This window comes from Cupressus sempervirens, chromosome 8 (assembly GCF_028749045.1).
Source record: "Cupressus sempervirens isolate cs-2001-9-10 chromosome 8, ASM2874904v1, whole genome shotgun sequence".
NCBI lineage: Eukaryota > Viridiplantae > Streptophyta > Pinopsida > Cupressales > Cupressaceae > Cupressus > Cupressus sempervirens.
In genome coordinates, this window is record NC_143125.1 from 353,493,838 (window position 1) to 353,518,154 (window position 24,317).

Genomic DNA, 24,317 nt, shown 5'->3' on the forward strand with positions numbered 1-24,317 from the left:
AGAAAGAAGATCAAGATATGGATGTGCAAGCAAAGAAGCAATAGGTAGGAGACACAAGGAAAACAAAGATTATAGATGACCAGACCAAGGACGAACGCCATGATCAAGAAATTAGTGATATTGTAGCAAGGACACAATTCCATCTATGGAAAATAAAGAAGGATCTTCATTTCCCATAGTTACTGACTCTACACAAGGAGTTATTCTAGATGTTATGCAATAACATAGGAAAGAAGATGAGATACAAACTATTATACACTCACCTTTTAGATTAATTGACAAGGTAAAGAAAATTTCTACTACACTTACTCCAATACTTCAAGCATTATTAGCAAGTCCTAGTATATTAGGAGACATCACAAAATTGAAGGAAGACTTAGATGCAAATAATTTTATGAAATTATCAATATTTTCTTTTTATAAAGAACTTGAGAAATTAGGGAAGAATACTTTGAAACACAAAATGTTGCTTCATTGGTCATTGGAAAGTCTAAAAAAGGCATTATCCATGCCTATTCAACTTCAAGGCACTGATATGGGAGAAAATTTGGAAAAGGTTATTGAGGAATTCAATAATAAATTTACATGATCACTTGAGGAATTAATGAAACTAAAAGTTCAAAGGCATCATGAGAAAAAATGATTTCATGAGGTATGCAATAATATAAGAATGATAGTCAAGTTATTGATACATGCATTAAGGATATTAGAAAGTACATAGATGAAGAAAATAAAATCTATACATCATGTACAAGGGTACACTTATTTATTAAAGATGTCAAGGAATCTACAAGGAAGAATGAAGCAAAGCTAATTTAGACAACTGGAGAAGTGGAACAATATGACTTGAATTATTGAAAATAATTGGTTAATTGTGTATTGTCTTTGATGTAACACAAAATGTCATATCTTTACTAGTTAGTGTATGTCAAGAAGACAATGTCTATCGAGTTCACTCAGGCGTCAAAGAGAAGTTCATAGAAGTTGAGTGTTAATTGAGCTCACTTGGGTAAGAAAAGAAATTTGGATGGAACCAGTGTTAACCGATCTCACTCGATTATCAAAGGAAGTTTGCGAAGATGCTATGTTAATTGAGTTCATTTAGTTAACATAGGAAAATCATTAATGAGTTAGTGTCTATAGAGTAGGGTTGACTAATGAAGGACTTTCTTGTTTTGGCATATTGAGTTTATTGGTTATGGGAATTATTCCAAGATGTATTCAAGCTGACTTGACAATATGTATGATATAAGTATAAGGTCAAGTTGTGGATTGAATGTGAGTATGAGTGTATGGAAGAATAGAAGATGCTTAGAGGAAGCAAATTAGAAGGATAAGTAGAATATCCTTGAGGATCTGCAAAGATAAATTTGATTAGGAAGGATCAAGTATTCAAGCCAGAATTGAGATCAGTAATTAGCAATTTAGTTGCATCATAAATCAGGTCATCTCATTGATACTCTCTAACCATTGTAACAGTGATCTAAATCTCTTAATAGAGTTGGCTTAACAGTAATTTGTAAATCCTCTAACAAGGTGGCATTTCTGGATTGAAGTGTTTAAAGACCTCTAACAAGGCCACTCCTAACTGTGTGATTAAATCCTCTAATAGAGTCACACCTAATAGTGCGTTTTGTAATATTTAATAGGGTTGGATCCTAATAGGGCTCACTTTAGAAGAGTGAAAATTGGTAACTAGTTGCAATTGGTGGTTTTTACTAAATTGGGTTTCTACATTAAATCTTGGTATCACTTGTGTTCGTGCTATTTCTTTTATGTGTATGCAACTAAGTTAATTAAGGTTAATCATATATAATATCCTAAGATTTAAATGTTAATACTTTTCTGAGTTACAATTGTTATTTCAGCGGTTACTGAGTTATAGCATATTATTAGTACTAACTGAGTGCCTTTGTGTTTGCCAAGCTACAATATTTTTGTAGATTTTATGTTTTGTGCTGACATCTAAGGGGACTAGAATTTATTTTAGTGGTAACTAATTCAAACCTCCCCTATTAGTTACTCCTCTTGTATTTCCAACAATGTCATTGAGGTAGACAAGAGAGTGGACATTATTTTTGACACTCCAGATGTGTTGAAGAGAGACAAAAACATAATAGTGGAAGGATTCATCTAATTTAAGAACAACTTGACACCAAAGATAGTCTTACTTTAGAAACAAATGAATACATTATTGGATGCAAAGAAATAAAATGAAATTTTTGTACCTATGGACCTAAATGTAGCATAAGTAACTACATATAACATGTGTTTTTATGCATTTTGGAGAATCTATGAGAATCTATGAACTTTGCAAATTGCATGAATCTTTTAGCTAGGAGAATAGTTTGAGAATCAATTCTAACTTTACATAAGAATTTTGCCTCGCCTTTTTCATTGATCTCAAAGGGGGAGATAAGTTAGTAAATAATAATGTATAATTAGTGCTTCTGGATTTGATTATGTCAAATTTTTTAGCATCAACGTTTCGGATCACACTCTGTGATCCATCATCAGGATGAGAGAATGCCAGAATGAAAAAGTGAGCAGATCTAGCCAGTTCAGGGGTTAATAAAGGGAAAAAGAGGAGGGGGGCGGAAAGCGAGGTGGCTAGAGGAGAAAAAGAATAAACATAAAAATAATGAAAAATAAAAAATAAAAATAAAAATAAAAAAGGGGATGGGGGGGGGGGGGGGTTTGGACCTAAGAAAGAGAAAAAAAGAGTAAATAAGAAAAAGGAAAGAAGGACACTACCCCTAGGGATTACATAACTCAAAAGAATAATTGATCAAGGAGAAACAAATTAAAAATTAATAATTAATAATACAAAAGAACAAAGCCGGGAGAAAGTGGGTGGTGGTCAAGACACCCCAACCATTGGGAAAAAGGGGGGAGAATATAAAGAAAGAGAGAAAGAATATATATATATATATATATATATATATATATATATATATATACACACATATATATTTGTGCGAGAGTAAGATTATAGAAAATAGAACTCTATAAACCAAATGGAGGCATATATATGTATATAACTGCGTGTCTGTATACATAAAGAAATATAATAGTCCTAAGCTATAAAAATAAAAAATAATTAAAAATTAAAAAAACTAAAAAACAAAGCGCTCTAGAATAAAAAACTAAAAAACACACACACACACACAAAATGGAGTAGAGCTAAGCAGAAAGAAGTTTGTTCATCAAGAAAATAGCTGACAAAGAAGAAAAAAGAAGAAAAAAGAGCGAGAAAGGAAGACGAAACCAAGGAACCAAGAAAGGAAAGGAAACACGAGAGGCCTAGGAGCGAGCAAGACCAAGGACGAAGAGGAGGGAGAGGAAAAAGGACGGGGAGGGGGAAGCTCAAGGACGGTGATCACTCTCCAATGAACATAATAATGGTTGCCAAGACTGGCTCAAGGACCACCCATCGTCTCGATTGAGATTAAGGGGATGGTGGTTTATTTCGATGGCTTCCATTAACTTCCTCTTGAAATAGTTATCTTCCTTGACAAGGATTTGGGTGCTCTCCAGACAGATATGGTGTTTGGTGGCAGATGAGTGCTCTGCTAGAGCAGATTTTTGGACTCTTTCATGTTTGATGTCTGCACTATGCTCCCTAATTCTAGTCTGGAATGAGCGACCTGTTTCTCCTATGTAGGCCACACCACAAGAGCAAACAATCTTGTAGACTCCTGAGTCAAGAAGAGCATCCTTGGAGTCTTTAAGAGGGGGAACAAAGTTGCGAATCCTGGACAGGGGCTTGAAGGCAACTCTAAGGCCCTTTTTGGACAGGATTTTGGCAATCTTTTGGGATATGCCATCAACAAAAGGAATGGTGACAATTAGGGGAGGAGGAGACAAAAGAGGTTTAGGGTTGGCAGCCGAGAGAAAGAAAGACTTGGCTTGGTTAAGCGCCTTAGAAATTTGCTTATGCGAGTATCCATTAAGCTTGAAGACTTGGCGGAGATGGGTCAACTCATGGTTTAAGTTGTCATCATCGCAAATTCTAAAGGCTCTAAGGGCGAGGGTCTTGAGGATGCCAACTTTTTGGCTGGGGTGATGGTGAGAAGAAGAGTGGAGGTATAACTCAGTGTGGGTGGACTTGTGATACACACTTCGGCCGAGGGTTCCATCTGCCTTCTTGATGAGAAGAACATCGAGGAAAGGTAAATGGTTGTTCGACTCAAGTTCCATCGTGAAGGAGATGTTAGTGGATAAGTTGTTGATGTGCTTGTGGAACTCCACAAGCTTGTCCTGACCATGTGGCCAGCACACATTTGTGTCATCCACATATCGCTTCCACCATCTGGGTTTAAGAGGAAAAGAGTGGAGGGCCAATTCCTCAAAGCGCTCCATATAAAGGTTGGCAATGACCGGAGAGAGGGGAGAACCCATAGCCACCCCGTCAACCTGCTCATAAAAGACACCTTGGAAGGAAAAGAAAGTGGACCTCAGACATAAATCTACTAAGGAGGCAATTTCTTCACCCATCTTTCCCTTAATGATGTCAATGGCGGTAGGAATAGGCACATTGGTGAAGAGAGAAACCACATCGAAACTCACCAAGACGTCATTTTGCTCCAACCTGACATCTTTGGTGAATTGGACGAAGTGGCTAGAATCTTTGATAAAAGAGTCAGCATTTCCCACTAACGGGGAGATAAGTTTGGCAAGATGAGATGCCAACCAATAGGTTGGTGACCCAATGGTGTCAACAATAGGTCGAAGCGGGATGCCATCTTTATGAATTTTTGGAACCCCATAGATGCGAGGGGTTACTTCTTTGGATGGCAACAATTTTCTCTTCGTGGCCTCATCAAAGGAGGAATTGAATACCGCAGTCTTGACAAGCTTGAGAATCTTCGAACAAGGGTTACGAGGAAGGGGCCTGTAGCTATTGGAATCCGCAAGCAAAACCCGCATTTTGGCGACATAATCATGCCTGTTCATATTTTCTATAATCTTACTCTCGCACAAATATATATATGTGTATATATATATATATATATATATATATAACTTCGTATTCTTTCGGGGGTGTTCTTATTCTTGTTATTCTTATTTTTAGTGTTATTTTTTATTTTTATTTTTATTTTTATTTTCATTTTTATTTAATTTTTAATTTTTATTATTTTATTTTTATTTTTCAGCCTCCCCCTTATATTCTTTCTCTCTTTCTTTATATTCTCCCCCCTTTTTCCCAATGGTTGGGGTGTCTTGACCACCACCCACTTTCTCCCGGCTTTGTTCTTTTGTATTATTAATTATTAATTTTTAATTTGTTTCTCCTTGATCAATTATTCTTTTGAGTTATGTAATCCCTAGGGGTAGTGTCCTTCTTTCCTTTTTCTTATTTACTCTTTTTTTCTCTTTCTTAGGTCCAAACCCCCCCCCCCCCCCCATCCCCTTTTTTATTTTTATTTTTATTTTTTATTTTTCATTATTTTTATGTTTATTCTTTTTCTCCTCTAGCCACCTCGCTTTCCGCCCCCCTCCTCTTTTTCCCTTTATTAACCCCTGAACTGGCTAGATCTGCTCACTTTTTCATTCTGGCATTCTCTCATCCTGATGATGGATCACAGAGTGTGATCCGAAACGTTGATGCTAAAAAATTTGACACAATCAAATCCAGAAGCACTAATTATACTCCAATGGATTGTGGAAATCTAATAAGAATAAATAATAATGTTTTAAAGTGGAGGAAAATAAATAAGACATGTATTTAGAGCATCAATCATATGCTAATATATATGTATAGACACACACACATGCGCACGCACGAACACACACACACAGAGAGAGAGAGAGAGAGAGAGAGAGAGAGAGAGAGAGAGAGAGAGAGAGAGAGAGAGAGAGAGAGAGAGAGAGAGAGAGAGAGAGAGAGAGAGAGAGAGAGAATAATCAAAGGGGGAGTATAGTATTAGTTATAGATAGATGGTATGCATAGATGATATGAGTTTACAAATTTTTTGTATTGGCTAGTTTTCCAAATTTTGAAGTTTTTCAAATTTTTGATGTATATCACTTATACTTGGCCAATTTTTTACAATGTTGCCACCAAGGCCAAAGGTAGAGATTTTTAGAAATTTGGTTGAGGTAATTTGATAGGAGTTGTCATACTGACAACACTATGGTATAGTAAGGTCACTGAAAAATAATTATTGAGTTTGGTAACAATTAATCAAGAAAATTGTCTAAGTACTAAACATGTTTATAGTGCACAATCAGATAGATTATTTTAGCGATCTTCATAGGGATTAGATATAAGGATAAGGATTGGAAGGATAATAGTCTGGAAACTATAAAAGATATGGTCAAGGACATTGAGATTAATTTTATGCTTTGCATGTATTTGGGATGGATATTCTAATGACATACTTGACATCATGTGATGCCACCCTAGTGATATGATTTGAGACTTATATTGAGACACTAGAATTGCTTCATATGTTTTCGCAGGAGGCTAGATGATACTTTTCTTGATGAATTTTGAGTTACACTTATATGATATAGTTTATATTTTTTCATTTATGGATTATGGATTCTATGAATTTCTAACCCCACTAACCCATCTAATACTTGTACTACCATTTGACATTATTTTATTGTATCAAAATTTTATTTATAGGTATGCATGTTGATTGTTGATGCAGGTGTGTTTAGGAATAGGTACCAAAGCCTTTATAGAATCTATTTATTTAGAGATGAAACCATGATTCATATAGGCACCTTGAGCCTAGAGGTTCTAGCAAGGAGTCAACTACCTAGATTGGGAACTTGGGGATTTTTATCCTTGTTTGGTTTAATAATATTTTATTTAAGGCTTCATTGTGGTTTTAGTTTTATGATTGCATTCTCAAATATATTTATCTAGGTATATATGGGTGCACATATATATACCCAAATAATTGCATGCATACATACAAATACATATGTATATGTATATGTATATGTATATGGATATGGATATGTATATGTATATATATATGTATGTATATATATATATATATATATATATATATATATATATATATTATGTATATATGTATGTATGTGTGTGTGTGTGTGTGTGTGTGTATGCATGTGTGTGTGTGTAGAGACAGACACACACACACACACACCCATTGTGTGATGTTAGCTTTTTGTTCGATTGATTTGCAAGTCTTGATAAAAGAAATAAAAAATGTTTATTAGGTTTGAACATAGAACTTACCACCTTTTGATTTCACGCACAACCAACTCACCCACTTAGCTCTTCATAAATCATTAAAAGGGAAATGGATTTCAACTCATGACTTGGTAAGACTAAGTTTTAGGCTAAGGATAGTAAAAATGTCATGAGAATTGAACCCATGATCTATTAAGTGAGATGGTAGAACTTAACCAATACAACATGAGACATCCTTGAACTTGAACCTCCTTGACCACCTAGACAACTATCAAATAGTTGTAATTATTAAACAAATTTTCCACCATCAATAAAAAGGATAATTTAATAATTCAACAACTTTGGCTCCCTATAAATAGGAGCATTCCTGAAAAAAAGAATATAGAAAAATTAAAGCAAAAACTATAGTCAAATATTGAAGGAAACCTTCACAAAGGAATTGAGGACAATCTAGGAGGGAGAAGGAAACCAAACCATTTTGGAGGCTAGGAAACTTAAGGCTCGCACATAGAGACACCTTCTACAACCTTGCACAGGAAACTAGGTAGGCTTTGATCCTCTCTATTTTTCTCACTAATGCTTACATGAAATAATATAAAGGAAAAAAATGAATGAATGTTTCTAAAAGAGGACATTATTTCTTGTATTTCTATCTATATGTCTCAAGTATTTGATTGTTGTGATGATATTCCTTGGGTATATGTGTTTTCATGGTTTACATTTTATTCTTATGTACTTGGAGTATGGAATACAATGCTAGGAGTTGAATTCCCTTGAGAAAGAGTAACATTAGGGTTTTAGCCTATAGACTCAACCCAGATGATGTTTGGAAACCCCTCATCTATTTAGACCAAACCTGGGAATTCAATTCACATCATCCTTTATATTTTTTTGAGTCTCTTGGAATAGATGTGCATGCAAACTACACATATACATAGTTATATTGATCTTATGCACAACCCTAAAAATACCCTAGTTACCAGCCTTCTATTGGCCTATTTGAATAAATGTTTACTTCTATTAAACACATTTTAAAAAATAATGGATGCGTCATTTTGTCTAATAGATGTGTGGTTCTAATGTGTGGAATTGGTGATTATCACACATGCACAATTTTATTAAATACATGTGCAGGTCTATCAGACATATTCATTGAAATAATAAATGCACAATTTTAATAAACATATGCACTTCATTGCTTGATGAATGAATAGTTGTAACAAAAGCACATAAGTAAAGGGAAAATGCATATGATTATTGGATAGATGTGTAGGTTTATGTCATTTGGTCAATTTGCTTACTATTTTTGAATGTTTTGGTAAGTCGCAGAGTTTGATTTCAATAAATTCTTACTATTACTATGCATTTTGACCAAGGGAAAGTTTTTCTTCTTGTGAGGTAACATTGCTTTTGGATTTTGAGACATACTTGTATTTTATTTTTCTTGAGTAAGGTAGAAATGCTAGGTGAGTGGCTCACCATAGGTTTTAGGCCTCATAAGTGGCTGCCATGCATCCTATGTTTGGAGATCAAACCCTTGCATAGGCTAGCTATATCCTAGGTGAGCTAGTTAATAAATGATAACATGATAATAAATAAATCTTATGGGCGGTTTTGGGTTTCACACTAAATAAGATAAAATATTCTTGTAATGTTGGAGCACTCAGAGTAGAGGCATTCTACATATTTTGTTAGTCCCTATCTCAGGAGTTTGATCTCAATGCTATAAAACTATACATGTCCCATTGGAATACTAAGGAAAAAGACATTATGTATGGTATAATGTTCTTTGGTCCAAGATTTCAATCCCAACACTATGGGCATGTGAGATGACACTCACCTAGATACAGTTAAACCCTCACTCTTGCCTTCACCCTTGGTTATCTTTTTTTGGTTGTATGCTTTTTCTTCATTTGGGTTTTGGGATAAGCCTTAGTTTCATTCTAGACCTATTTGGATCATGGTTTTTCCTCCTAGCTTGGGGGAGTGGTTCCTTTATGGTTCTACACTATTAGGTGGTAAAACTTTTCTTAGGTTTGTATGTGATTTAGAATTGGAGTTTTTATGATTCTTATGAAGACGCTTTTAAGATGTTTCCAAAATATTAAATACTTGATGTGTTTTAAATTAATGTAAAATGTGTACCCTAAAAGGGAACTTATTGTTATATTCAAAAGAGAGCAATATAAAATGGGTGAGTAGATAGGAAAAAGGGGTTACAAGGATAAATTAATTATATGTAAAGATATTGTTGTTATCTCCCTCTTCAAAAGCTTAATAACAAAAAATGTAATGGTTATTCTTTTGCAAAATTGGATTTTTTCATGTATAAATAATTCATTAGGAAATGTGTACAATCTTGGTTATAATATTTGTTTTACAAGTGCAATTTTATTATATGAATATTGTAATTATGATTATAACTTAAAGGAAGTTTTGCTTAGGTAAATCAAACCTATATACTTTAATGAAATGAATCTAGAAACTCAAATAGTAGGGAACCTATTGGGAAAAATGATTATTAACAATATAAATATAAATAAATAAAAAACTATTACCAGCCTTTAAAAATTTAGGCCTAGTCCCATCGAATTCTTGGGTGGGGCATTACAACCATAGAATCAGAGTGCAAGAAAGAGTATTGGAAATTTGGTTAAGGAATTGATTTGACTTGTCAACTCAAGAACTTAAAAAGGTAGTGATGACATCCTAAATGTTAACCATTGTTAGTTTTCCATGAGTTGCCATATTTTAAAACTTTTTCCTTGGATTTTGGAGTCTTTCCTTCATTGCTCCACGTATTCGTCATCGTCTGAAGTGTTGTGTAAATCATGAAAGCTTCCTATCATGGTCCCTTCTTTTGAACCACTTTGAACCTTAGTTCAAAGTAATTCAAAGTAGTTCAACCAAAGGTTTTACACTAATGAGTTTTCTTGAAGGAAGTGTGTGCCCATCCGACAGAGTGTTCTTCTGAATCTCTTTGAACCACTTTGAACCTCGGTTCAAAGTCATTAAAAGTCGTTCAATGATAGAGTGGTCTTGGTGAAATTGGATTATGGTGTATGATGAACTATCATTTTGCAAGGCATTGATGGTTATGTCAGAGAGTAATAATTTAAAGGAAATTTTTATTCCTAATGCAAAATCATCATTATGAGAAAAAGTGGAAAACCTATGGTCAGAAAAGAGATTGCATGTTGTAATAAAGCTAATCATTATTGGTATAGCTGAAAGTGGGAATTATTAAATGAAATGGTCATATCACAAGGCTTTTTAACGTGCGATCTTTAACAAGGAGTGATTTTTCATTAATGCCCTATAATGAACCTATACTTTTGCACGTAAGTGATTTTCCTTCTTAAAATGAGCTTGGCTTTCTTTTTTTGTTTATCGTGCAAAGAGTTGGAAGTTTGGAGAAGAAACTGTTAACGATGGAAGGGAAAATTGTTGTTTTTCGGTAAATTACAAGTGAGAAACATAGAAATCCTTGTTTTTGTTCTGCAATCTCTATGTTTTTCAAGAAAATCAGTTTGAACCCTTGCTATTTTGATTAAGGATGAAGTTTGTTTTGCATTTCATTGGCAATGCTTCAAGTCTGGAATGTAGAAAGCCTATCATAAGTGATACAAATTTAGAGGGTGTTAAGGTAGAGAATTTGCAAGAAAATTTCCTTGAGTATGCTGATAAATCGAAAGGGTGCATGGAGGTTCTAACAAGTGGACTACTTGAAGCAGTGGCTTTTCCCCCATCTCTTTTGAGTCTTGAGTTGCTCCAAATGTGTATTGACCACTATGATGTTAGGAGAAAATGTATTGTAAGAAAAGATGGTGAAATGGTAATCTCAATTTCAAGAGACACTATTGCTTCTATATTGCATCTACCTGAGGGTACTTTTTCTGCATTCGTCCCTATTCAAGCCAAGGCCAAATATTAAGAAACTCCAAACCAATTTCACAATACCCTGGCTAAGAAGTGGAATGAGACCATGTATGATGGAGGTTCTAGGCTACCCAAAGTTATCACTAAAGATCACCTTAAACCTCATATTCATGACCTTGTGGTGTTATTGCATAGAGTCAAAGGTTCTGCTGATGTTCTCCTCTTTGAGGAATGGATGTACAGATATATGGAAATTATTTTGAAGGGAGGAAAATGGAGGGACTGGGCGAAGATTATTGCTAGTTCACTAAGGATGTAGCTTAAACATGCCAAAGAGTCTAGGGAAAATTTCTATATGGCTTCCTACTTGACTTATTGTATTGCCTATGTGTGTGACCTTACCCCTCTTCCTCACAGAGTCTAGAGTGAAGAGATAATGGTGTACCAATATTTCCCTTTGCTACAAAAAGATAAAGCACTGGAGAATTTTAGGAAGGTTCATGATGTGTTAATTGAAAATGTGCATACGAATTTGAAGAAAAAACCAATGCCTAGGTTGTCTCCTGAAGCTCAAAGGTTGGTTCAACAATACAGAAATTATTTTATATAGTTTCCAAGGTTCACTTACTTGAGAATAGGTAGATTCAAAGAGGAACTTGTAAAACTTCCACACTATGCTTTAGATTGTTTTGTTTTAGTTGGGATTTATAGGCATCTATTCTCTATTGTTAAGGATAATTTACCATAGAAGGATTGGGAGATAGCCTTCCCGATTAAGTTGGGTTCTATGGTCTCTAATAGTATGACTAACGTCTTTGTTATTGGAAGCAATTTACTTGGATTCAATTTTGGTTCCTATCATAGTAGAAGAAACTTTGATAGTAAGGGATATGCAGTTCAGATTCTTGGGCTTGTAGGCCACTCATCAACAACTCCATAGTTATAAGATCTCTGGAAAGATTATAAAGATGAAGAGGAGGTTTTGAGGAGAGATCATTCAAGGTTAACTTTACAAAAAATTGGTTCTCTAAGGTTGAAGTTCAAAACAGAGGGGGTGATTGAGGATGGTTCTAATATGGTTGAACAAAGCTAGGATGAATCTCATGAATCAAAGTCACTGGTAGTAGATTGGAACTAGGATGAGGAAGAGGATATAAATCTAAGAGCTAGATTTATATTTACTTACACTGATGACTGGCTAAAGAAGCAGAACAAGAAATATGTCAATGAACCCTCTTTAGGGGTGGTTTCTTTTTCTAAACCATCATCTTCTGACATCCCACTTTCCTCTCCTGTTGTAGGTAGTGAGTTGGTTCAAGGTAAATAGAGGAGGACACCCATCCATACACAAAACATAGCCACATACAAGCAGAAAATAGAGTCCAGAGATATTGATGATGAAGGTTTCAAAGTTACCTCAGTTGAATTAGGGACCATTAATAGAAGCACTAGTAATCACTTCTTCAAATTCTCTGCTGACCAGATGCTAACTCAATCTAAGAAGGATAGTAAAGAGAAAAAGGAACTTAAGGGCATCATGATGAATATGGATGCGTATATCAATTCCTTGATGAATCTTGGTGCATTTCCAGTGGTTCAAGCCCCACAAGCTTTTGACCCAAATTCTATAGGAAGTCAACAACTAATAAAGCAGATGTAAAGAGGAAAGTTGTTAGCAGATTCGATGAAGGATTGTGTGTAAGTCATCATTAGAGAAGGTAATAAGTTTATTTTGGAATTCATAAATGTATATGCCAAAGGGGAATCATTGCTAGGAGAGATTCAAACTTTTATTCTTAGATGGGAAGCAAAGCAAAGCCTGTGTCAGGCGATTGTCATTCAACTAACTGAAGTCAAGAGATTTGGGGTACTTAAGTTTTTGAATGAGAATCCCATGAAGAATGTAGATCCCTGCATGTTGTTTATCATTAAAAACATGATTTGGAAGGAGTCATTTTATAAAGAGGCAATAAGAGAAGTGCATGGCATCTAGAACAAAGTCACTGGAATCCACAAAGAACTCCTTAAAGATATGAAAGTAGTAAATCCTATAGGAATCTTGCAATTTGATGACAGGAATATGGATTTTGAGACTCTAACTAAGAGTGTCAATGAAGCTATTGAATAGATTAGGGATAATGAATTGCCAAGTGCCAATGACTTCACCTCATTGGCGAACATTGAGTCAATGTTACGTCTAAACAAGGACCTCATGCCACGTCAGAGCTTGAAGATAAAGGAGTTCAAATGGCAGAAGGGTGTGTGCAGGGCCACCTTGCTAAGTTTGAAAAATCCACATTCCCATGCAATGTAGGAGTTCATGAACACTTTCAAGAGCTAGAAGTTGGTTCATCAGACCATGGGTGAGAAAGAGAAGAATGGCAGTGAGACTTGAAAAAGATAATTGTTTTAGTTACATTTTGACACCTATTTTATAACTACTTGCTTTTTTGTATCTATTTCTTGTTTTAATCGAAATGGTTGGGTTTTAATGGAGGCCTTTCGAATTCTGTAATGGAACTATAAATGCTAGGGCATTGAATTGATTAAGTTTAGAAGTAGATGGTTAGAAACTCTGATAGGTAGATACTTTATACAGTAATCAAAAGATAGTATATGGATTTTTTTCTTTTTGAATGACTGTGTGCATGAAGAAGGTTTAACATATATATATATATATATATATATATATATATATATATATATATATATATATATATATATATATATATATATATATATATATATATATATATAATCTTGAATTCGGCTTGGAAACTTGGTGTTCGAAGTGTTTAGACCACTATTTACTTTGTGAATTCTAGTTTATTGGTTCGAGATATTTGATTGTTGTTCTTACTGTAAGTTCATTTCAAGTAAGGAATTTGAATGATTGATATCAATTTATGGTGTTATTTATTCCTTTGAAGTAGATATTTTGTGGAAGTATGGTTCGATGAATGTTTATTCTTATTGTTTGTATTGATTCTTACCTCACTACCAAAGAGTAAGTGAGAGATCCTTATGTGCTTTCTGGTAAAAGTGCAAAGATAATTTTGAATTCATTGCAAATTTAATAAGGGAGTTGTACCTTTAAAATTCAGAGACAAAATCTAATAACATGAGATTTTCTCAACTGTTGTGGACATTTTGTAATTTCTACACCATAGGCATAGAGTGAATTTGCTAAATAGTTGAAAGGACAATCTATTCACTAACAGATTTTGGCGACTCTACTAGGAAAAGTTCCTTTTGAAGAGAACCTGGTCTTTGAAAAACTATGAACAACAATGGTTCTTCCTCATAATGAGGTTTTCCCTGTATTACAACCTAATCTCAGATTTGGGGATACCCAAGAAGATATAATCTTAGACTTGAATTCAAATACTTAGGCATTACTTCAAAGTAACCAACAATATAAACAAGTATTCATTGTTTTAGAAAGAGAAGAAGAAAGAGCATAGTTATTGAGAGGGGTACCAGAAGTTCAAGAAGAAGTGGTTGTTAACAGACTTGCTCAAGCACCTGTAAGACCTTGAACATAAAACTAAAAAACAAGGTTGGCTACTTGTAGATATACAAGGGGGGAAAGAGAAAAGGGAATCCTTGATGAGAACTTTGAGCCACTAAAGAATCTGAAGTTTTTTTTGGATTTCAATGACCCTAAAAAAAAGAAAATCAAATCTCTATGTAGACCTAGTTCACCACCAAAACAATCTCCTTTCTCACCATTAGTGCAATCTTTGCTTCCATTGAATACTCTTGTCCTAGCTTATATAACCATCCAATTCTTGGAAGTTGTACCACCTAACATGGTTTCCAATCAACCTTAGGGGCAAAATATAGGGCCTTTGAATCTAGGAGTCAACCCTATAGCATTACCCAAAGGAGCTACTAAAATCATACCTAAGTTCAGTGGAGATGGTAAGGTTTCGACAGATGATCATCTAAGTTCCTTTCACTCAGCTTGTGTTGTTATAAGCATTCCTACCCAAGAAGTAATTGTAAGATTGTTTGTTCAAACATTAACTGATGTCATAGCTGATTGGTTCAATCACATACCCCATCACTCCATCACCAGCTAGGATGATATGAAAAATGCATTCAAAGGTAGGTTCAAGGCCCCTAAAAATGAATGTGCTCTATTTTCTCAACTTAACTAGATGAAAAAGGAGATGCATGAACCTATGAAAGAGTTCATTGCTAAATTTAATAGGTTGATTCAAAGAATTCCCACAACATCTAGACCTAGTGCAAAAAACTAGAAATCATTCTTTATTAATGCTATCCCCCCAGATATAAGTTTTCATCTCATTAAGGATGCCTGTGCTGATCTGACTGCTGCTCAAAGGTTAGCTATTCAATTAGAAGATGCATTTATCAATGCTGGTAAATGAAAAAGAGAAGTACAAACACCTAGAACTACTTCATCTTCTACTCCTACAGACTCTATTTTGCAAAAATTGATGAACAATGTAGAAATGATGAAGAGGTAGCAAAATAAAATTCATGGCCCTTATCAGACTCCCTACTAGGACATTCATAGTTTGCAATAGCCTCAAAATTTTGGTAAAACTCCCCAATTGACTACTCAGACAAGACTACAAATTGAAGAAGCTCTAAAGGAAACGATGTGTTCTTTTCATATGACTTCAGACCATGATGAACAAGATTGTCCTAATTGGATAAATTGTGTTCAATTAGTAAAAAATGCTCTTGCAGTGGAACAAATGCTTGAAAATTAGAATGTAGAAGGTGGAGATTCAAGTACTTATTTTTTTGAGTATGAATCTAATTCAAAAGAGGGGGTAATGTTTTTATGACACTTCAAGACCTTGCTTGCACAGTGATGACTAGAGGTCAAAGAAATCAAAAGTCTTATAAATTAGCTAGCCCAAATATCTCAACTTTTAAAGGAAAGGAACATATACATGCTAATCCAACAAAAGTTACAGAGCCAAAAATTCTATCTAGAATGGAATCAGTGGCCAGTACATTGGCATTTGATATTGTGGAATTTTGCAAATCTTCTTCTATAACTATTTCTCCAGTTGAGTATCTGAGACTTAATCCTAAGGAGTTAGATAAGTTAGTTCAATATGTAAAGGGAGGTTCTACCACTAATGCACATTTTCCCGATGATGTTTATGAGAACTCAAAGGTTGTTAATGAACTTGTTTTTGTGTCTGAAAGGTACACAAAAAATGCCTCTTACCATGAGGTGGCTACTAACTCTGTTCAGAAGGAAACAGAAGAGAAAAAGACCAATTTTTTAAATATATCATTGCTATTAAATGGCCAAAAAATCAGTAATTGCATCATTGATTCTAGAGCATTAGATAATATTATGCCCCAACCTATCACAAAGGCCCTTGGTCTAGAGCTCACAAAAACCTTTGGATGCTGCTATTCTATGGACGAGAAACAAGTACCCTAGTTGGTCAAGTGAAAGATGTACAAGCTATCCTTTATGCTTGTCTAGAAAAAAGATTAAAGCTCACCATTCTTGTAGCTGATATAACAACCAGCTATGGAATGCTGCTCAGTAGAACTTTTTGTAAGGATATGGGCGGGGAAATTAAAATGGATTGGTCAGAAGCCTATATTCCAGTAGGAAAGAAGAAAATAAAGCTGGAGCTTGAGCTAAAGAATAAATATATAGTACTGCCTTCAGACAATCCTAAAGCATAGATATTGCATGAAGAATGTTAGTTTGGAAATTATATTACACTGCCTGAAGAACCATCCAAAGAAGAAGAGATAGTAAGTTCTAAAGAAACCCTATGGACTCTAGAATTCAATGGAAGTTGTTCAAATTTAAGCTCAGGAATGAACGTTGTTCTCATTTCACCTTCTGGGGATATTTTTCCTTTCTCTTTTAGATTAGACTTTCATAATACCAATAACATTGTGGAATATGAAGCACCACTTCTAGGTCTGCAAGAAGCCAAAGTGAAAGGAGTGAAGCAGTTAAAAGTGAAGGGTGATGCTGAACTTATTGTGAAACATGTAAGAAAGCAATTTTCTATTAAAAATGAGAGGTTGAAGCATTATAGAAACTTGGTTTGGGATGAAATTGATTCCTTTGAAGCTCTTTCTATCAAATTGATACCTCACTCCCAAAACAGTAAAGATGATTCTTTCGCTGTTTCAGCATCATTGTTGTTACCACATCTAGAATTTAAAAATGATACCTATAGGATTAAGATGATTTATAGGCCTAGAGTTCCAGAAAATGTTAATCATTGTTAGGTTTTCAATGATGATACACAATTGAAATAATTCATTGAATGTGTTGGTAATTTTTTTGATACCTTCTTTGAAGGATCTGATCATTAGGGTAAATCAATTGGAGAGGAATCAGCCGAATCTAGGGAAGTTATTCAACTCAAGGGTAATTAGATTCCCAAGGGATTGATCTCTCTAGAACACTTTTTTGGAAGGAAGGATGATAATGCCCTAAAAAGGAATATTGATTCTAATAAAAATACAGAAGAACACGATAAAATTAATATCAGAACTGAGGAAAATTCCAGATGGATTTCTATTGGTAAGGCCTATTCTGAGATGGAGAAAGATAGGTTGAGTAAGCTTCTTACTCAGTATTAGGAAATTTTTTCTTGGGGGTATGAAGACTTAAAGAATTTTAGAAATGGGGAGTTTGTCCATCATATACCTTTGGAACTAGAGGCAACCACTTTCAGGCAAAAGCTCAGAAATTATAATCCTAAAGTATCTAAAACTATTTTTAGAGAGGTTGATAAAATGTTAAAAGCTCGCATAATATACCCAATTCATCATTCAACGTGGATAGTGAAAATTTTTCTTGTGAGAAAGAAAAATGATGAAATAAGGATTTGCATAGATTTTAGGAATCTGAACCAAGCGAGCCTCAAAGACAACTATGTGCTTCCCACTATGGATCATATTTTGCAGATGGTTGTTGGATCCGAGGTCATGTCAATGCTTGATAGCTATTCAGGATAAAACTAAATCAGCATTGCACTAGAAGACCAACATAATACAACCTTCATTACTCCATGGGGCACCTTTGCTTATAGTTGGATGCCATTTAGTTTGATTAATGCAGAAGCAACCTTTCAAAGAGTAATGAATTCATCCTTTAAGGATTTGAGGGACATGATAATCATGATATATCTTGATGATTTGACTATTTACTCTAAGAGAAGAAAACATCATTTAAGGGACCTAGAAAAGGTGCTTGATAGATGCAGGTAACATTGTATATCTCTAAATCCTAAAAAATATGTGTTCTTTGTGGAGGAAGACAAACTACTCAAACATATTGTCTCAAGGGATGGCATTAAGATTGATGCAAAAAGAGTGAAGGTACCCACCGATAGGAGTGATTTGAAGTCCTTCTTTAGCCAAATCAACTTTTTAAGAAGTTTTGTTCCTGAATTCTTTGAAAAGGTGAGGCATATGTTAGAAATGATGAGTGAGAAACATCCCTTTAGATGGAAAGAAGAAGGTAAGAAGGCTTTTGAAGATATTAAAATAGCTATTTCAAATGCTCCTATACTAGTGAGCCTGAATTTTGGAAAAGATTTCATCATTTATTGCTATGCTTCAAAGCATTCCTTATCTAACATTTTGACTCAGAAGGATGATCAGGATAATGAAGCCCCAATTTCCTTCATGAGTGTCCCACTAAAGAAACATGAGTTAAACTATACTCAAATATAGAAACATGCATTTGTTGTGGTGAAAGTGTTGAAGCAATTCAGGTATTACATTTTGCACTCCCATTTAGTTGTATACGTGCCAGAAATAGCAGTTAAAGTATATTAACTCAGCAAGAAGTGGGAATGAATAAAAGAGTTGTATGGGTAATTAAAGTTTAAGAATATGACTTAACTATTAAGCCTACTTCCTTGGTGAGAGGGCATGGTTTATGCAAACTGATAGCTGAGAGTAAATATCCATCTCTTGACGATGCTGGAAAAATGCCTACTATTTTATTAGTCAACCTTACAAACCCTTGGTTCTCCAATATCACATACTTTCTAATGTATGGTGAATGTCCCCCAAATATGAGTTACAAATAAAGGAAAAACCTTTGATTTAAGGCTGCTAAATATGTGATTTCAAATGGTATCCTTTATAAAGGGGGAATTGATGGAACCTTTTTAAGGTGTGTAGATGTGGAACAATAGGAGAATTTGTTAAGGGAATATCATTTAGATGTCTGTGGGGGACACTTCTCATCTACAATAATTGATTTCAAAATTCTTAGGAATTGCTTCTACTGGCCTGGTATGTTCAAAGACACTTACAAATTTGTTAAGAATTGTGAGAAATGTCAACTTTTCACCAGTCGTCCTTAGTTAGCAGCTTTACCTCTTAGGCAAGTAGTTATTAGTGAACCTTTCCACCAATGGGGTATTGATTTTATTAGACCCTTAAACCCTCCATTGAGTGTTGGAAATGAATATATGTTAATGACTACTAATTAGTTCACCAAGTGGGTGGAAGCTATCCCAAACAAAAAGGCCAATTCTTAGGTGGTGTCTGATTTCTTAGTGGAATATATATTTGTCAAGTTTGGAATTCCCCAAAAGATAGTCTCAGATAATGCAACTTACTTTTTGTCTGAGGAAATCTCCCTTTTTTTCTATGAACATGGCATATCACTAGCCCACTCCTCAGACTATTTTCCACAAGGGAATGGATAGGAAGAGTCTAGCAAATAAGAATTTTGTAGCTATCATAAAAAAAATGGTGTCTGATAATTCCCGACATTGGCACAAGAAACTGTACGAAGCATTATGGCCTAACCAGATTACTCCTAAGAGAGCTATAGGCATGGCCCCATTTGAATTGGTGTATGGAATTGGTGCTCAGGTTTCCTTGCCTCTGGAGTTGTCTGCATCCAAATTGCAATCTGCAATTGAAGATCAATTCTTTAAAGATTCTCTAGAAAAGAGGGTAATGTATTTGAACAAGCTGGAAGAGGAAAGGGATAAACTAATTGATCACATTACCAAACACCAGATGAAAGTGAAACAAATTTTTGACAGAGGAACTAGATCACATGGGTTCTTTAAGAATGATGAAGTGCTTCTCTGGGACAAAAGGAGAGAACCAAAGGGTCACATGGAAAATTTGAGTCTCTTTGGAAGGGTCCATTTATCATTTTAGAAGTCATTGGCCCAAATAACTTTCACCTGAGCTATCCAAATGGAATGGTTCTACCTTTCACCTACAATGGGCAGGATTTGAAGTTAATCAAGTTTTGAGTCTTGTGAAGTCCCTAGTCCTGTACATATCATTTTGGTTTTGTTTTCATTTCTTGTCTTTCTTTTCCTATTTTTTTTTCTTTGTGTTAGGTTAGTTCTTCTTTTAGGTTTTCTGAGTTCTCTATGTACTCTGCATACCTAGTCCCTAGTTAGAGCCCCTATTATTTGTCCATGAGTTTCCATATTTTAAAAGTTTTTCCTTGGATTTTTGAAGTCTTTCCTTTATCATTCCATGTATTCGTCATCATCCAAAGTGTTGTGCAAATCTTGAAAGCTTCTTGTTGCAGTCCCTTCTTTTGAACCACTTTGAACATCGGTTCAAAGTAATTAAAAGTAGGTCAACCAAGGGTTTTACACTAATGATTTTTCTTGAAGGAAGTGTGCACTCATTCGGTAGAGTGTTCTTCTAAATCTCTTTGAACCACTTTGAACCTCGGTTCAAAGTAGTTCAAAGTCGTTCAATAGCAGAGTGGTCTTGATGAAATTGGATTATGGTGTACGATGTGCCGTCATTTTTCAAGGCATTGATGTTTATGTCAAAGAGTGATGATTTAAAGGACATTTTTATTCCCAATGCAAAATCATCATTATGAGAAAAAGTGGAAAATCTGCAGCTGAAAAAGAGATTGGATGTTGAAATAAAGCTAATCATTATTGATATAGCCAAAAGGGGGGATTATTAAATGAAATGGTCATATCACAAGGCTTTCAAACATGCAATCTTTAACAAGGAGTGGTTTGTCATTAATGCCCTATAATCAACCTATACTTCTACACGTAAGTGCTTTTCCTTCTTAAAATGAGCTTGGCTTTCTTTTTTTATTTATCATGCGAAGAGTCGGAAGTTTGGAGAAGAAACTATTAAGGAAGGAAGAGAAAATAATTGTTTTTTGACAAATTATAGGTGAGAAACATAGAAATCACTATTTTTGTTCTGCAATCTCTGTGTTTTTCAAGAAAATCAATTTGAAGCCTTACTATTTTGATTGAGGATGAAGTCTGTTTTGCATTTCTTTGGCAATGTTTCAAGTCTAGAATGTAGAAAGCTTGTCATAAGTGATAAAATTTTAGAGGGTGTTAAGGTAGAGAATTTGCAAGAAAATTTCCTTGAGTATGCTGATAAATTGAAAGGGTGCATGGAGGTTCTAATGAGTGGACTACTTGAAGCTGTGGCTTTTTCCCCATCTCTTTTGAGTCCTGAGTTGCTCCAAATGTGTGTTGACCACTATGATGTTAGGAGAAAATGTATTGTAAGAAAAGATGGTGAAATGTTAATCTCAATTTTGAGAGACACTATTGCTTTTGTATTGCATCTACCTAAGGGTACTTTTGCCAAATTCTCCCCTGTTCAAGCCTAGATCGAATATCAAGAAACTCCAAACCAATTTCACAATACCCTAGCTAGGAAATGGATTGAGACCACGTATGGTGGAGGTTCTAGGCTACCCAAAGTTATCACTAAAGATCAACTTAAACCTCATATTTAGGACCTTGTGGTGTTATTTCATAGAGTTAAAGGTTTCATTAATGTTCTCCTCTTTGAGGAATGGATGTACAGATATATAGAAATTATTTTGAAAGGAGAACAATGGATGGACTGGGTGGGGACTATTGCTAGTTCACTAAGGATGCAACTTAAACATGCCACAGAGTTTAGGGAAAATTTCTATATGACTTCCTACTTGACTTATTGTATTGCCTATGTTTGTGACCTTACCCCTCTTCCTCATAGAGTCTGGAGTGAAGAGATAATAGTGTACCAATATTGCCCTCTGCTACAAAAAGATAAAGCACTAGAGAACTTTAGGAAGGTTCATGATGTGTTAATTGAAAATATGCATATGAATTTGAAGAAAACAACAATGCCTATGTTGTCTCCTGAAGCTCAAAGGTTGGTTCAAAAATAGAAAATTTATTTTATATAGTTTTTGAGGTTCACTTACTTGAGAATAGGCGAATTTGAAGAGGAACCTGTAAAACTTCTGCGTTATGCTTTGGATTGCTCTATTTTAGCTGAGATTTGTAGACAACTTTTCTCTTTTGTTAAGGATAATTTACCATAGGAGGATTGGGAGACAACCTTTTCATTTAAGTTGGGTTCTCTGGTCTGTAATAGTATGACTAGTGCCTCTGTTATTGGAAGCAATTTACTTGGATTCAATTTTGGTTCCTATCATAGTAGAAGAAACTTTGATAGTAAGGGATACACAATTCAAATTCTTGGCTTGTAGGCCACTCATCAACAACTCCACAGTTAGAAGATCTCTGGCAAGATTGTAAAGATGAAGTAGAGGTTTTGAGGAGAGATCATTCAAGGTTAAATTTACAACAAATTGGTTCCTTGAGGTTGAAGTTCAAAATAGAGGGGGTGATTAAGGATGGTTCTGATATGATTGAACTAGGTTGGGATGAATCTCATGAATCAAAGTCACTGGTAGTAGATTGGAACTAGAATGAGGAAGAGGATATAAATCTAAGAGCTAGATTTATATTTACTTACACTGACAACTGGCTAAAGAAGCAGAACAAGAAAGATGTCAATGAACCCTCTTCAGGGGTGGTTTCTTTTTCTGAACCATCATCTTCTGAAATCCCACTTTCCTCTCATGTTGCAAGTAGTGAGTTGGTTCAAGGTAAATAGAGGAGGACATACATCCATACACAAAACATGGCTTCTAGGACTAGGTCTCAGGCTGAATCCAAGGCCCTTAAGTAACACAAGGTTCAAACATAGAAGATTTCAACTCAAGGGCATGATTCAATAGATGGTCTCAGTTTCTCATATGGTGTTGATGGCGATGTACAATTCATTAAGGCTTCTAAGGTGGATCAACCAAAGTTTATGACTCCCACTAGAGATCCTCAAGCAATTTCTATAGGTCCTGCTATCCCTACTTGGTTATCCAACACAATCAACAAGAAAAGAAGTCTGCAACCAGTTATGTCACCTGTGAAGGACATTGTAACTAAATATGCTACATGAGGTTCAAAGATTAAGAAGTTGAAGATGAATGCCCACCTGACCAAGGACCGAGTGACTAGGAAGATAACCACTAAAATAGCCACATACGAGCAGAAAATGGAGTCCAGAGATATTGATGATGAAGGTTTCAAAGTTACCTCGATTGAATTAGGGACCATTAATAGAAGCACTGGTAATCACCTCTTCAAATTCTCTACTGACCACATGCTAACTCAATCTGAGAAGCATAGCAAAGAGAAAATGGAACTTAAGGGCATGGTGATGACTATGGCCATGTATATTGATTCCTTGATGAATCTTGGTGCATTGCCAATGGTTCAAGCCCCACAAGCTTTCGACCCAAATTCTATAGGAAGTCAACAGCTAATGAAGTAGATGCAAAGAGGAAAGTTGCTAGTAGATGCAATGAAGGATTGGGTGGAAGTCATCATTAGAGAAGGTAATAAGTTTATTTTGGAATTCATAAATGTATATGCCAAAGGGGAATCACTGTTGGGAGAGATTCAAACTTTGATTATTGGATGGGAAGAAGAGCAAAGCTGGTGTCAAGCGATTGTCTTTCAATTAACTGAAGTTGAGAGGTTTGGGGTACTTAAGTTTCTGAATGAGAATCCCATGAAGAATTTAGATCCCTGCATGTTGTTTATCATGAAAAACAACATGATTTGGAAGGAGTTAGTTTATAAGGAGCCAATTAGAGAAGTGCAGGGCATCGAGAAAAAAGTCACTAGAATGCATGAAGAACTCCTTAAAGATATGAAAGTAGTAAATCCTACAAGAATTTTGCAGTTTGATGACAAGAATACAAATTCTGAGACACTAACTAAGAGCTTCAATGAAGTTATTAAACAGATTAGGGATAATGAATCGCCAAGCATTGACAACTTCACCTCATTGGCAAACATTGAGTCAATATTACGTCTAAACAAGGACCTCATGTTGCGTTAGAGCTTGAAGATAAAGGAGTTCAAATGGTAAGAGGATGCATGTAGGGCCAGCTTGCTAAGTCTAAAAAATCCAT

At 35.0% G+C, this 24,317-nt stretch overlaps 2 protein-coding genes across 2 annotated transcripts; one reads left to right on the forward strand and one right to left on the reverse strand.

The window, feature by feature from the left end:
* Window positions 1-3,366: 3,366 nt before the first annotated feature.
* LOC149542795 (uncharacterized) lies at window positions 3,367-4,929 on the reverse strand. The gene has a single exon (XM_089795756.1). The coding sequence runs from the start codon at window positions 4,927-4,929 to the stop codon at window positions 3,367-3,369; it is 1,563 nt and encodes a 520-aa protein (XP_089651882.1).
* A 14,863-nt stretch (window positions 4,930-19,792) lies between these two features.
* LOC149542796 (uncharacterized) lies at window positions 19,793-20,215 on the forward strand. The gene has a single exon (XM_089795757.1). The coding sequence runs from the start codon at window positions 19,793-19,795 to the stop codon at window positions 20,213-20,215; it is 423 nt and encodes a 140-aa protein (XP_089651883.1).
* Window positions 20,216-24,317: the final 4,102 nt, after the last annotated feature.

Excerpts from the sequence above, each read along its gene's own strand:
- LOC149542795 (XM_089795756.1), bottom strand. The coding sequence starts at position 4,929 with ATGCGGGTTTTGCTTGCGGATTCCAATAGCTACAGGCCCCTTCCTCGT.
- LOC149542796 (XM_089795757.1), top strand. The coding sequence starts at position 19,793 with ATGGTGTCTGATAATTCCCGACATTGGCACAAGAAACTGTACGAAGCA.